Source organism: Rhinolophus hipposideros, assembly GCF_964194185.1.
Source record: "Rhinolophus hipposideros genome assembly, chromosome: 10".
In the NCBI taxonomy this organism is placed as follows: domain Eukaryota; kingdom Metazoa; phylum Chordata; class Mammalia; order Chiroptera; family Rhinolophidae; genus Rhinolophus; species Rhinolophus hipposideros.
In genome coordinates, this window is record NC_138056.1 from 8117588 (window position 1) to 8133516 (window position 15929).

The 15929-nt window shown below is 47.6% G+C and overlaps 1 protein-coding gene across 3 annotated transcripts in view; it reads left to right on the forward strand.

Moving 5' to 3' along the window:
- Nucleotides 1-15929, forward strand: part of AHNAK (AHNAK nucleoprotein) — a 92245-nt gene that overhangs the window by 33408 nt on the left and 42908 nt on the right. For all 3 annotated transcript variants that reach the window (XM_081062531.1, XM_081062529.1, XM_081062530.1), the window contains exon 5: nucleotides 13553-13652. In XM_081062531.1, the coding sequence (XP_080918657.1) occupies nucleotides 13553-13652 (100 nt within the window). The remainder of the gene's footprint in view (nucleotides 1-13552; nucleotides 13653-15929) is intronic.

Consider the following 15929-nt stretch of genomic DNA (forward strand, 5'->3'; position numbering starts at 1 on the left):
CTATGATTCTTTCAGAAGCAAGGCTGGGTAATTAGGTGGATGGGGCTGTTTTTGGTCAAAAGCAAGGCATGATTATAATGTAGTACAACCAATTTTCCTATGTGGTTGGTAAGTTGGATCAAATGTTTCGAGCAATGGCAGTGTTAGTGAAATACTGCTAGGTCTCTAGTGTCCCAAAGCAAAAGCGCAGCACCCATCAAGGCTTTGTACATTGCCAGTACAAATGTCTCACGTCTTCAGAGTCCCACCTTAGCTCTCTGGTGTTGCACATTAGCTGAATATGCACATGATATGAATAGTATCTGGGAGATCAGCTAAGCATGTAACCAATGTTCCTGTTGTTTTCTTTTAAAAGGTGTATTTATTTTGAATTCATCTGATGACAGAGAAGTTACAAGAATAAGACAATACATATCCATATACCGTTCACTTACATTTACGAATTTTACCTCATTTGTTTTAATCTCTCTCTTTCTCTCTCTCTCTCTCTCTCTCTCTCTCTCTCTCTAGTAATTATCGTTATTTTTGCTGAATCATTTGAGAGTAAATTGTAAACACCATGACCCTTTATTCCTAAATACTTTAGCATGTATGGACATTCTCTTATATAGCCAGGATACAATCATCAAATTCAGGAAACTTAACATTGATATATTATTATCTGACTTATAGCCCATATTTAAATTTTACTAATTGCCCAATAATCTCCTTACAAAAATGTCTTTTTTCCCACTTAGGCTTCAGTCCATGTCCACGCTCCTATATGACATTTAGTTGCCATGGTCTCTTTAATTTCTTCAATCCGGAGCACTTCCTCAGCTTTTTGTTGTCATTCGGGACATTGATATTTTTTAAGTATATGGGGTCAGTTGATTTGAAGACATATCGCTCAGTCTGGCTTTGTCTGATATTTCCTCATGGTTAGATTCAGGTTATGCATGTGGGGCAGGAATACCACAGAAGTGGTATAGGGTTACTTCTCAAGACCCACATGACCTCAATCCCTTGATTAAGGGGATTGCCAAGTTTCTTCATTGTAACAGTGCCATGGTTTCCCTTTAGAATTAACAAGTTTTCAAGAAAGAAGTCCAAGTTTGGGCAAGTTTATTTCGCACGCACACTTTAAAGGGCTGGTGGCATGCGTGTTCTCTCCGGCTAGGGGTTTGGAAAGTCAAAGTCTGGCATTGGGCTTTGCAGCACAGAGCAGCCCTCTGTCTCTCCTCACGAGGACAAAGAATTCGGGGCATGAATGCTTGCCATAGACCGAGAATGCCATGTGCTGTTTACCAGCCTCTGATCACCCTGTGGCGTCCGTCAGCAGCCACAAGTGCTTCCTAAGGCTGAATGCTCCCCGCAGAGGCTGCCATGGGCCACAGCAAATGTGTGGGGAACATTGTGCTGAGGAGGGTGGTTTCAGTTCCCTTTAGAAACCTCTGTTATTTTCTACCACAAGCTTGAGGCCTGGCCTTAATGGAAAAACTTCCCAGCAGTGGGGCTAAAGATTGGAAAGGGTTAAGAATGGAAAGACCCCTTTGGACAGGGCATTCTAATCCACAGTGCTTTATCTCATATTGGGTTCGGAGCTCTGCCCTAGCAAGAAGGGTGTAGAAAGGTGAGCAGAAGTGAAGCGACTGGTCTTAACTCACAGAGCTGGGAAGAGATGACTCCTGCCTAGGTCAATCCAAGCTTTCTGACTGAAAAGCTTCTTCTTTTTTTTTTTTTTTCTTTCATGATGCCATTGCTGCTTCCCTGAGGAAGTTGGGAATTTCTTTTCCGGGGAGGTTTTAGGAAATGGAAGATGTCTTTTGAAATTTGTAGAGCCTTGACCTTTTAACAACATCCCCGAAGTAATTATTAAACACTTATATGCAAAGCCCCTTTCCTCAACGAGCCTATAATCTAGTAGGGGAATAATAATAATAATACCTATAAGTTCTGCCACTTCCTAGCTGTGTGATCTTGGGCAAGTTAACGAACCTCTCAGTGCCTCATTATCCTTCTCTATAAAATAGGGATGATGTAGTACCTCTCTCACAGCATTGTGGGAGGATGATGTAAATTCATACATACAACGTGCTCGGCATATATAAATGCTGTGTAAGCTATTACTATTGATGCTTTGTGTTAGGCATTATATATGTATTGTACATGCTTTATCTCTACATTTTCTACAACCCCATGAGGTGTGTTATTTTTCTCACACAGAAACTGAGGCTCAGAGAAGTTAAGCAATATGTTCAGGGTCATACAGCTAATAAACAGCAGAGACAGGATTCAGACGGGGTCTGGTCTGACTGAGAAGCCCATGTTTTAACTACTTACAGTGGCTACCAGATACCGGGAAGGCTCTGTTAATAATAGTCTATACCTGTCCCAAGGTTTGGAGAGGAGTGTGAGGAGGGCATTCCAGGCAGGAGTAAAGTGTCAAGTGTGGAAGTGAGGTGTGTGGGGAAGCTCAGCAAGGCAGGCCTGGAGGAAGCCAGAGAAGAACAGACGTCTCAGAACGTAATTTGAGACTCCAGCAGCTTGGCCGGTTTCCGGTCCAGCCCAGAAAGGAGAGGAAAGGAAAGGCTCTTACCAATTTTCCCACTTGGGGTTAGGGGGCAGGTTCCAGGGCCCAACCAAAGTGAACCTTTGGCCCAGGTTCAGCCTCAACTGCTATCAAACCCTCCTGCCCAGTGCTACCCTGGGTCTTTTCCCCTCCTAAGTCTTCACTCTCCCAAAGTGGTGAGAAATAACGGAGAAATGACAATCAAAGCATTTGCATTATATTTATCCCCACCCACTGTCCCTGACCACTGTCCTGGCAGCCAGGGAGCCCTTGGGCTGGCCCCAGCTTATGGACTTGCTGCTCCGCAGCTGTGGGACTGCAGGCCAGGCCTGCATCCATCCCTCTGGTCAGCGGAGGCCCTGTGGGGCTGAGCCCTTTGTCTGGGGGAGGGCTTGGGAATGTGAGGGGGCTCCAGAGAGGAGTTTTGGCAGAACCAAGTTGTCCCCAACTGTGGACGTGTACTCCCTTCCGATCCCTTCGCCTGCGGGCTCTGTTTGGCTCCAGGGCTGAGGCCAATGGGAGCCTGGTTTGAGAACTGACTAACAATCAGCAGTGTGAGCAGGACGGGGGCCTGGGTGGACCGAGCAGCCTTACCCGCCCAAGGAGAAGGAACTGGGTCCTCCACCAGCTGTACCACGGGCCCTTCATTCTGGAGATTAAGAGGGCACAAGAAAAGAAGGAAACAAATACAAATCTAGGGGGAGACAGAAGAGCGAGCCCGGGATGGAGCAGAGGCGGATACGGCACGGCTAGGGGGCGGGAGCGCGGGCCGGCGGGGGGGGGGGGGGGGGGGGCGGGGAAGGGGGGGGCAGCAGGGGGAGGAGCAAAGCCCTAGAAAGAGGAGAGCGAAGGGGGCTAAGTTTGGAAAGAGCGGCTGGGAACGTGAAAGGGCGTGGAAAGGGAAGGAAAGAAGGGAGGCACCACAGGGATCAGGGACAGCGCCAAGGGACTTGAGCCCTGCTCCCCATCTCCAGAAGTCCCTTCTGGTGCTCCGAATGAATTTACAACCTAAGCAGCGCTCTTGCAACGTCAAGTTCTCCGCTCCAGCAAGAAACCAGATGACACTCTTAAGCCCCCCACACTGCAATCCTGAGGCCACCAGTGTCCCGGGGGTAAGGGAGCCTCCCCAAATGACTCGCGGTCTCGGAGGAGTCGGACGGAGTGGGGAGAAAGGGAACAGACAGGGAAGAGGGGTCTCCAGGGAACAGCTGCTGCCATGCCCGGTTCGGCCGAACTGCCAATCTCCAGGCCGGGTCCGGGTCCCGTGACCCGTCGCCAGGCAGATTTTTTTTTTGTCCACTTCTGGGCTGCTGCGAGCCTAGTGCCCTGTGTTGGCGGGGTGGGGCTGGGGGCTGGGCGCGGGCTGCGGGGCACTGAGGATGGGAAAGCGTGGAAGGATGACCCCGGGGGCGCCTCGGGAAGTTGCTGGAGGTCAGGTTCACACTTCCCAGGGCGTGGCCACGGGAGCTAGCTCCCGTATCCTGGTGGGTGCCTACGCCCCAAACAGTGCAGGAACACATGCTTTTTCCTTAGTCCATATTTCCCTCAATTGACAGCTTTGTACTCTGAGTACAGCGTTGTACTGCTGTGCTGGAGAGTGCCAGCTCCCTGTATGTTAAGACTTTGGCTTATTTGCATTTAAAAAGAGGGCTTTTGGGCCCTGAGGGATGGGTCTCTCATGGTGGTTATTTCAGGTCAGAGGGAAGGCCAGTTCTGGGTATTTTGGGACAGGAGAGCCTTTTAGCAAAGCCTCACAAACAGCAAGGGTAGAAGCCTGCTTTGCTTTTCCTCTCTGGCGACCTGACACAGCACTACCCTCCGACCCCTCCCCTGCTGACCTAGAGTACCCTGGGCTGTAGCAGGGACTTGCCACCCCTGCCTGTCTTAAGGTCCCCAGGGGGAAGGCTTTTGACCACCTCTGGCGTTTTTCAGCCAGTGCCCTGCTGCCAGGGTTTTGTGTTTTACCTGGGCGTGCTGTCTCCTCCAGGGCGCATGCCACCATCCCGTGTCCAGTGGCCAGGCAGTGGGGAGGACTGGAATGTGTGCTGGCAGGAGAGAATAATGACAGGGCATTTTCTACTTGTAAGAGCGCAAGTTCGGCTCACAACTTGAATTTCAAGTGGGCCCTTCAGGCAGATTAGGGAGGTCAAGTGAGAGATTGGAGGCAGCCAGTGTGGATTGTCTGAATTCCTAGAAAATAAATTCTAGGAATTTAGTTGTGGGAGGGAGGAGTGTCAGGTGTGCACACTCCGTGCCAGACGCAGCAGGGGTTAGAGCTAGTGGTCCAGGAGGCCTGGCTCTTCTTTCTCTATTTGAACACCTTATTTTCCCCAAAATTACTTGTTTCTTGAATCAGATCAAAGAGACAAGTTAATGTTTTTAGCCAATGGCTTTCTTAAAAAAATTATTATTATTATTTTTTTAACTGAGCTGCTGTCCTCATATGGAGGAAAGCCACTCCCTGTAAATACTGTTTAGTGTGACTGCCCTTTGTTTGAAGTAATGATTGTCCCCCAAAATGGGAAATGACATATTACTGTTTATCAAAAGGAAACAAACACCTTGGATTAATAGGGTTCTTGCCAGTACCTGCAGCAACCTGAGTAAAAAGCCTGCATGGCATGTTTTGTACTCACTCACTTTCGGTGTTTTATGATTTCTAAACGGGAAGTGATTGGATCCTGTGTGTCTGCCAGAGCTTGTTTGCCATGTTCTTGTTACGTAATGATGGAGAGTCTTTGAGAGGGCTTTTCTGGCGGCAGAAATAAGTACAGGAAAAAACATGGGGAGTGGGGTGTGTCTCCTGCTCACTCTGCTCCAACATGGATTGGACTTCCCGTTGTTTTATATTCATGGCATTGGGTTAAGTCTAAATAAGAGAGTGAAAAGTTGGATAGGTATGCTTTATTGAGACAGCCTGAACCGCAGATAGGTTCACCCGGGGAAGAAAAGGTCTTGGACGTGGCTCTGAGCACTGCAGACTCAGCCTTGTCCTGCCCCAGGCAAGGCCCCAGGGAGTGCTTGTCCATCTCTGTCTCCGAGGACTCTCCTACTTTGGACTCTGGCCATTGTCAACCCCTGCAGGCTCAAGCTGGCCTCTCCAACTACACTGAGGTCTTTCATTTCCTGCTCTCCCCAGCTCCCTGGCTTTCAAGCAGACTCTTCTTCCTCATCCTCTGGTTTCAGCTTAGGGAGCATTTCCTTCTGGAAGTCTTCCCTGACATACAACTCTCACTCCCTCCCCCATATCTCCCAACTGTCTGTGTGCTCATCTTGCTCTGTGCTTTCCCCGTTCTCAGCACTATTCATATTAAATTATCAATGACCAGTTGCTTGTCTGTCTGCCTCCCTCATCAGACTGTCAGCTCTGTGAAGTTGGGATTGCAGTGTGCTTGTTCATCATCACACCTCCAGCACAGTGCCAGGCACATAGCACACGGCACACACTCCAGAAGCCCTCCTGTCACTATCTTATCACTTGATACACTTCCTCTTAGCAACACGTGCTCCAATCTGTTTTCTGTCCATTACTGTGTATTTCCCTGGTTCTGGAAGGTGTTAGTTAGTCCATACTTTGGGTAAAAACAAACAAAAACAAAACAACACCCCGAAGCAAACAAAACACACACACACCAGAACTTGTTCCTTAATACGTTGTTGCTAAGGTTTTGCAAACCAGCTGCTCTCCTTGAGCTGATGATGAGTCTGATTTAACTTCAGTAAAGCGATGGAACATGTGTTGCCTGTCAGTCAGCAAACTCTTCAAAAGCCACACCTTTGCAGAACTCAGGGCTGCCTTGTTGGGGTGAAAAGGAGGTAAAGCAAAAGCTTGGAGACTTGAGGAGCTGAAGCCCAAGAAAGGTGGGACTGAAGAGGGGGTGCAGAATGGGGAAGAACCCTGCAGGGGTTTTGAGGGAGAGGAAGGTGGGTCAGGGGTGGGTTTGAGATGGCCCCATCAGAACTGCATCAGAGATTTGATGGCCAAGAATTGAAGCTGAGGAAGGGGGAGGGGAAGAAAGTTGGAACGTAGAAATTGGAGGGACAGGAGAGGGAGGCTCCCTAAATCTGGTCAGTTTGGTCCAAAACCAGTGGCTGGCATCTGAAATGTCACTCATTTGCTTAAGTCTAGGAAGTGTGACTTTTAATTACTCTGTTCCCAATTGATCATTTTGATTGTTATTAATTTTTAAAAAATGCGTCTTTCTGATGAGATTCTGAGTGCCCCTCCCAGGCTTTGTTCTAATAAGAGAGTGATACAAAGAAAGAACCTTGATTTCTTCTCCCTTGCTGCCTTCCTTCCTAGTGAAATTTTTGACCAGAAACCCCAGGATGTGGAAAGTTGTGTTTTCCACCCAAAGCAAGGTGGGGCTGGCCTTCTCTTTGTTGTAGCTCACTCCTCCGTCCCCTCCCGCCCCCTCACTGCTGTGTTCAAGCTGGACAGACGCAGTGACAGTGGCTGGGTTGCCAGCGCAGACCGTTGCAGAATGAGACAAAGCCCTTGTGTATTTTGCTGGGAAGCACTTGGCTGTGAAATAGTGACATGTGAGCGCAAGAGTGCATTTGCAGTGTCCAATCCTACAGCTCTCACAGCCGTGACTTTCAGAGCGTTTCCAAGCCTCCTTCGAGGACAGCGAGGCTGGGCTTTGGTAGAGAGGTGTATCTTTCTCAAGTTTGGACAAAGTCCTTCCAGAAAGTAGATTTGGAGGAATTGAGATCAGACCTCTCCTGAGGAAGTGAGTATGGAATTGAGTGATTTAACGTGATGTGGGGTTGCCTGAGCAATTTCCACATCAAATTGTCAAGAGAGAAACACTATTCCCAGCCTAATGCAGACTTCGTCAATTGGCTGCTGACCCAAGTGGCTTGTGCTGGTTCCTTGTCCACAGAGAGCAAGCTCCTGAGCTAGAGGACTTCCCAGCTGAGCACGAGATGAAAGGGTTATTTACTACGTGCTGTGGTGGGTCAGGAATCTCCCAGTTGATTCTCTTTGTCCAAAGTGGAAAAGAATGAAGTGGAGGTGGTGTTTTAGCCTGATTTCCAGGATGGTCAACGGGGCTGGGCAGCTTAAAGCCCACATGAGTTTTCTAAATCATCACAGCAATGCAGAGCTGCTCACCACGCCCTGCGTGCCTCACCCTCGGGCTTTCTGAGGGAGTGCACGTAGGTTGGGGAGGAACAGGTTCAAACCTGACCCTGATCATTAACAGAGCCAGTCTTCCCCAGCAAACATGAATCTCCAGGCCAATCAGGTCGCCTCAGCCTTCCAGCACCTGTGTGAACTGACATGGCAGGGAAGCAGGCTGGGCTGGGCTCCGATGGGGCCACCTGGAGCCTATAAAGTGTGATTTGAAGGCCTTAGGAAAGGTTGCCCTACCCTGAAATCTCCCCTACTGGCTTGTCAAGAGTGTCTGCAATTTCTCCATTGTTGAGTCATTCCTTTGTGTTTACCACAGGCCCTGTCTTTGCCATCCTTCTGTAAATGCAGGTTGGTCTGGGATACAGGATTCCCTTAACCTTTTCACCCTAAATTGTGTGTTTAATCTCTTGGGTAAACCACAAATTCAGTTCCACTTTTTGGTTTTCCAGTTTTATTGAGATATAATTGACATGTGACCTCAGATTACTCTGAGGTGTAAAACAGAATGATTCAATGTATGCATATATTGCAAAATGATCACCACAGAAAGCTTGTTTCGTCTCCGTTCCACTTTTTCGTGTTAGGCCTCCCTGGAGTCACTTTACCTATCCCATTCCCTACTCTGTTCAGTTTAGACAGGAAGCAAAGCTGGAAGCCAGGTGGCCTGGTGTGGGGGACAGAGCTGAGGAAAGGGAGTGAGGACACTGAGGATAAGCAGGCTCTCAGCTCGGGTGCCAGATGACACACAAAGGGGGATGTTCTCCCCTCTTTTGTCCAAGGTGGCATGCTGTCGGCTCCTAGCCAGGTTTTTCCTCTCCACTCTCCCTTCCTTCCACTCACTCACTGTCCTCTTACCGTCTGTCCTCTGTCCTCCTACCCTTTTGCTAGTCGTTCTAAGTGGCCCCATGCAGGAAGGGAACTCTTGTTGGCAGCTTGGAGGAGCCAGGAACTTCTAAGCCAGACCGGAACTTGGCTGTACCCTTCCCCCATCCCGCACTTGGTTCTCACTCCCTCCATGAGGCCTGGGGAGTGGCTCAGGAGCTGCCCAACGGCAGGCACCCCAACTTGTGCAGCTGGTTGGAGCAGACAGGAGAGTGTTTAGTGAGGGGCCAGACCGGTGCTGTGGGCTTGCACCAAAGCCTTAAACCATTCCCACCTTTTCTTCTTTCCCTGACCTAGAAGAGAGCCCATCTCTGTCATTTCTCAGCCTCTGGGCACATTATGTTAACTCATGGAACTCCCAGAGCCCCCCCCCCCAAAGGAGATGCTGCTGTAAAATCCAGTGGAATATACTCCATGAAGGCAGATATTTAAAAACTGTTTCCCTAGTATCTAGAACAGTGCCTGGCCCATAGCAGGTACTCAATAAATAGTTGTTGACCAAACCTCCTCTTGTTGAAATAATCACAGCTGGTAAAGTACTTCCAACCCTGACGGACACTTGGCAGATATTTGTAGGACTAACATTTCCAAAGACTTAGTATTTTTATTGGGGAATATTGGGGGACAGTGTGTTTCTCCAGGGCCCATCAGCTCCAAGTCGTTTTCCTTCAATCTAGTTGTGGAGGGCGCAGCTCAGCTCTAAGTCCAATCGCCATTTTCAGTCTTTAGTTGCAGGGAGCGCAGCCCACCATCTCATGGTGGGAATTGAACCAGTAACCTTGTTGTTGAGAGCTCACACTCTAACCAGCTGAGCCATCTGGCAGCCCCTCCAGAAGCTCAGCGGGAGCTTGTTGTCTTCAATCTAGTTGTGAAGGGCACAGCTTACTGGCCCATGTTGTTCAGAGCTCGCACTCCAATCAACTGAGCCATCCAGCCGTCCAGCAAAGACTTAATTTTTAATTGTACCACATAGCCATTCATTTTTGTAAGGCAATGGAAACAGTGAGAGAAATTCTCCTTGTCTCAAACCCAACTGCACACCCCTCCTTAGCGTTAACCCCTGCCATCATCGTGGCCTGCACCCTGCAGATTTTGCTCTATGCGTTTGGACATATCTGTGTATTAACTCATATGTCTATGGTTTGATGGGTTAAAAGAAACCACAAATAATATTGTACTGTATTGTTTTGTGATTTGCTTCCCCCGCCCCCCATCCCTTAACAGTAGGTTTTGGAGATTGACTTAATTCTTCTCCACTGTTGTGAAATATTACATAGCATAGATGAAGTATTATACGTTTAATGATCCCTCAATTGACAGACCTTTAAGTAATTCCCAGTGTTTATGGAACATCCTTGCACACATGTCGCACAGAAATGTACATTAGAGCACGTGCACGAGTACTTCACTTGGATACCTAGAGATGGAATGGTTGGGTTAAGGAACATATACGTTTAACAATGTTTTAATAGTTACTCCAAATCACCCTCCCGAAAGGCTGCATCCATGTACATTCCCACTCCTGGGTGTGAAAGCCCCTGCCTTCTCCATACTCTTGTTGGTTTTTATTGATCTCTTTTATTATTATTATTATTATTATTATTATTACCAATCTGTGGTCAAACATGATCTCATTGTTAAAATAAAAATTTCTGTTCCATCTTTTTGGGCAGGAAGTTGTGAGTGATTCTCATTAGCAAGGTAATCACCAGTGTAGTAACCATATGTGTTCTGTTACTTGGGAACTGTTTCATGTGGAGTAACTACTCAGTTCTCTACCCTTTTGGATCAGAATGGTTATATATCAGGTTTCTCTACACATTTCATTGTGACCTTTAGATGTAAACTTGAGAGTCTGTGGTCTTGGAGGACCCAGGGGAATGACCGCCCCTCCCCGCTGCTTATCCTCTCTTTTCTGGAGTGGCTCCAAGGAGTTCTTTGCGGCCACCGCCTGCCCTTCCTTCATGTCCTTTCCTGCCACACAGTGGCCATGTCCTGGAATGACGATGCCCAGTTGTGTGTGCCACCAAGCCTTCTCTGCGCCCCAGCCTTTGATCAGCTCAGAACACGCCAGCAGAAGTTGCTGGCTTTGTCCTTTGCCCGGTTTGAGAATATCAGGCCCATTTTCTGGTGCTTCAGAAGCTCTACCACACAGGCTGGATCCTGCCTCAATCTTTTCCAAGCTCCCACATCACCTAATACAATGTTTTCCATAGAGACGTGCATTTTAAAAGGAAAAACTTTAAAAGCATTTGAAATTTTACACCGTTTAACTTCATGGCTATCCCTCCGCCCCATGTCATGGATTCTTTCTTCTATTTTTCTAAACCTCTGTATTCAAGCTAACACCAAAATGATGGCTGCGAAAGGAATTTTCTCCCTGGAAGTTTTCTCTAGGCAAAGTTCTTTGTTACTAACAAGATGTAGTTTAGAATTATTTCATGCCTTAATAGTAATATCTGATTGAATTGGAATCACCACCCAGTGTGGTTAGAGTTAATAATGGCTTCCTCCTGAGGTTTATGTTTTTAGAGGAAGCATAGGATTTTAAGACAGTGTGACTTGTTTTGATGGTTTCAGATTAATTTTGTATTTGTATCAGAAAACCATTTGCTTGATGATTTGATTGTTTGATTTTTTAAAAGATATATATCGTTTCCAATTTTTTTTAAAAGATTTTTATTGGGGTAGCAGAACAGGACTTTATCGGGGAACACTGTGTGCTTCCAGGATTTTTTTCCAAGTCAAGTTGTTGTCCTTTCAGTCTTAGTTGTGGAGGGCGCAACTCAGCTCCAGGTCCAGTTGCTATTACTAGTTGTAGGGGGCACAGCCCACCATCCCTTGCGGGAGTCGAACCGGCAAACTTGTGGTTGAGAGGACGCACTCCAACCAACTGAGCCATCCGGGAGGCAGCTCAGCTCAAGGTGCCGTGTTCAATCTTAGTTGCAGGGGGCCGACCCTATCATCCCTGCAGGACTCAAGGAGTTGAACTGGCAACCTTGTGGTTGAGAGCCCACTGGCCGATGTGGGAATCGAACCGGCAGCCTTTGGAGTTAGGAGCACGGAGCTCCAACTGCCTGAGCGACCAGGCCAGCCCCTCATTGTTTCATTTTCTAAAGTGAATTGAAACTGAATTCATTTCCTACCCCTTTATTCAGTCTAGCTACTTTGATGGTTTTGGTAATATTATTCTGTTATTTCTAAAACACTCTAGTTTTGGCCACAAGTTCTACCAACAAGACACGATGAGGCAATCTCTCTATATATTTAGCTAAGAACCATTTTTTCTACGGGATAACTTCCTATTTTGGATATTCTGGTAACTTTGGCTCGAACTTTTTTTTCTTTCTTTCATATTTTCTAATATATGCTGCAAAACGTGAGTGGATGGTTTAAGTTTTGAGTGTGGGTTCACGAACCAGGTGGATTGGGTTCAAATCCCAGCTCTGCCACTTCCTAGTTGTAAGATCATGGGCAAGTTACTTAAGATCTCTGTGCCTTGGTTTTCTTTTGTGTAACGTCCAGAGTTGCTAGAAGGAGTTGACATAGAAACTAAGACAGTATTTGGCACATGGTAAGTGCTGACGTGTTTGCCATTATTATTCAATCCTTTCGGAGAGTAAAAAACATTCCTTTCTTCTGTGGTTATTCAGACTTATTCTGAGTTTCATTTTGTAATTGAAAACTGAACAAACTGAAAGAGAGGGAAGAGTCGTTGAATGCTTAACTACTCAATCAAACTCTTTTTGGAAAAGGCAAGACTGTTTCTGTAAACTAATTCACACCTGGTTAATCAATGAGAATTTTCCAAGATTTGTGGACTAAGAAGAATCAGTGGAATGGAAGTAAGCCATGTGCAGTTTTTAAGAGCCTTGGAAGTGTTCATGCCGTTGGTTGTTAAAGAAATGCAAGTTATCATTCAGTTGAAAGTATATTTGTCCTTCCCTCCCTCTCTCCGTCCTTCCCTTCCTCCCTTCCCTCATGAGTCATCTGTCCAAGCCACAAACATTTCCAGAACCTGGGATATTGTGCTGGGCTCTACAAACAGAGACACAAAGATGCATAATCCATGGCCCCAGCCCTTAGGAAAGTCTAATGAAGGATTTGCTTATTACTTATGATGAGGAAAAATTTCAGTCACCCCAACATCCCTCTGCAAACTTGGGATGGGGAAGACAGACCACCTGTAAGAAGAAAGCATGAATAAGAAAATTAACCAATTTGAAGTTGAAGATCCAGACTCCTTCTATTTACCAACCTCCAATTTACTTTCTTCCGAGGAACCATAACTTCTTGGGATGATGTTCAACTTGAGCAAAAACATGCAAAGAACAGCCCGTTGACGCTACTGATTGCAGCCATATTCTCCACAAACTGGTTTCTGTGTCGCCATTGGACAGAACCCCGGCGTTGGCCAGGGAATTCCATGCCCAGGTGGGCTTTCCTTCATGATGGGACCCCTACTCCAAGGTGGTGGTGACCCCTGGGTTTGAGGGCTACCAAGGACTTCTAGAGGAGTTCAATCTACTGGTTGGAACTCCTGCCCCATGGCACCTGGTCAGTGCTGGACGGAGAGAAGATGCCCAGTGGACAGTGACTCCCAAGCCTCCTTTCTACACATCAGTAGACAGCATCTTGTTCCTCAGTGTTGAATTGAATCTTACATCTCTTTTCTTCTGCCACTGCAAAATCCTTGAGGACAGGAACTGGAGCTGCTGAAATGAAATGATGAAGCTGAGATGGCATTGTCCGCTTTGTACAAGGTTCATTGGACTGTCACAGAAGAATGTCTCTCAGCACATGCCGACTCCCTTCTTAAGATTCTGTGATCTCTTCCAAGCCAGGGTGGAGAGTGGGATGCGGTGGGGTGGGGGGTACAGGTGGGGCCTCTGGTTTTTTATATACTTCTACTAGGCGTTTGAGAAGTGTTAACCAATTGGATGATTTGATGAGTTACCGGTAATAATCCTTATCCTTGTTAGAACACATCGCAGCCAGCAGCACTGGAACGCAAAGCCCAGAATACACCTCAGGAGGCCACCAGCCAAGCCCCGGCAGTTTCGGTCTCCGCTCCAAATGCAGGTGAGAGAAGGCGGTGGGGACTGACGGAAGGGTAACCTTAATTGCGCAGTGATCCTCTCCATCCACAGATAAGGCCCATGGGAGCATCCACAAATGACCCTGCCCTCCTGGGCTGTAGAGGTTACCTTCTAAAAAGAGCTAGCTCAGTTCCCCAGGGGCCAGGCCCCTCCCTCTCCAGGGCCTAGAAATTCAAGTCATTCTCTCCTTTCAGCTTTTATAAGTCTGCAGAAAATGCACTTACTATAGAATCCTTCAGAAGGATTCTCAAGGGTTTCTTTGTATGTAGGGCCGCAGTGGAACATTTATATACTTACAGGACCGTGTCTATTAAATTCAGAGTTCAGGGTGGGGCAGAGACCAGAGACTTAGAATGAAAAGGTCAGTATTTATGTCTAGTTGAAGATCTACTTGTGTTTAGGAAAAAGTATTTTTTATCGTCTAACGGAAATGCTTTCTTTGGCCTCCCTGAGGGGAGATGCCCACTGAAGGGTGAGCCGAGAGGAAGAAGTAACTATGGGGTGTGGAAATCCCCGATCATAGGAAGCTAACTGGGGGCTGGTGGTTCAATCTGGGTTAAAGCCATGTTGGGGCCTGTCTCACACTTAAATTCTTTTTGAGGTAGTTGCAAACATTTAAAACTCAGGAGATTTCACAGAAAACAGGGAATGTGTGGCCTCTCTGGAAATTTTGAAATCTTCCTTGAGCCTGCATTTCCACGTGGCAACATCAGCCGGATCAGAGTGACTGCCCTATCACTGGGGAACTGGAACTCTTTCTGCTTCCTCCCCCTCCATCCTATGGACACCCCCTCCCCGCCATCCCAGCACTGAGTGGTGCCTTGGCTCCTGAGGCTAAACCTCCAGGGGTTCTATGCATTTCCTTCCCTCACCTCCATCAGTCACCCCTTCTCTCCCCAGCATCCCACCTCTATCCCGGTATCTCCTTTCCCAAATAAATATGTGTACACTCCCTTAAAAAAATCCTCCCTCGCCCTGCCCCTTCTTGCTGTGGTATTGTCCCAACCTGCTTGAAAAGGTCACCTCTTCCTCATCTCCTACTCCAGTGGCCCATCCACTGCCACCCACTGTTCTTGCTTATCCTTTATTCTGTCTAGTGCAGTCTCTGGGCACTTGGTGCTGTGCCCTCTCCCTCCTGGAAGCCCTCTCCTCCCTTGGCTTAGTGACATCTCGTTTGTCTTGATGTCTGTGTGGTGAGGACAACTTTGTCCTCCCTTCTCAGGCGCCTCTCTTCCCATAAGCTCACAAATGGCAGAATTTTCCAAGGACCTGGCCTGGGGTCTTTATTTTTTTCACTCTGGACTCTGGACACTGTCTTGGGGCCAGCTGATTCTGAAGCCTGCTCTCTAGCCAGCCCTCTCTTCTGAGCTCCCCGGGCCTGCACATCTGGGGTGCCTAACATGTGCTTACCTCCACCTTCCCTCTCCCTGTCAACCCCATCCTCCACTTGTTTTCCCTGCCTCTGATCAGCTTTGCTAACCATCTGGTCACCACACCAGTCTGTCACCTCCTTAACATTTCTGACATCTTGGGTTTTCATTATTTACTGCAATTGCCTCCTAACTGGTCTGTCTTAGATCTTTTCCTCCACTTGATGGAGTGAGCTTTATGTAGAGCCCAGTCTAAAATAAAAGTCAGATCATCTTACTCCCTTGCTTAAAATTATTCAGTGGCTCCTTCTGGCTTTCAGGGAGGACGTTCACATCCTTGGCTTAACACACAAAGCTGCCGTGACCTGGCTTCTGTCTCAGTATCCACAGCTTCCCATGTGCACCTTTAACTCCAGCCATCAAAGTGCTTACAGGTGTCCACGTTCATGATGCTAACCCCGCTTCTGTCTTCACCGTGCTCTTCCACACTCCTTCTGCCCCATTTTTCTGGACTTTTGCGTTACCACCCCACGCCCACCTGAGCTTCCAAGTCTGGGCTCACTGCCCCTTCTCTGTGCTCTCCCGTGGTACCCAGGTGACCCTGTTTTGGCTCCCACAGTACGGGGCTTCCACTACTTCACATCCAGTGGAGACCTGGGAAGGTCCCTGGCACAGCAAGTCTGGTACGTAAAATAGATGAGTGATGGCAGGCTCTTCTGGCTGGCTTCCCAGTACTCACGTGCCTGGACACTCCTCTCTTGCCCTTTTGGGAGCAGATTCTAGCTTCTCACAGTGTCTGCCTTCCCCATGCAGCACGTTTTTTCTTGTCCAATGTACTTCATCGACATTTATTAAGTGTCTTGGGATTTAAAGGTGATTGGATTTGACCC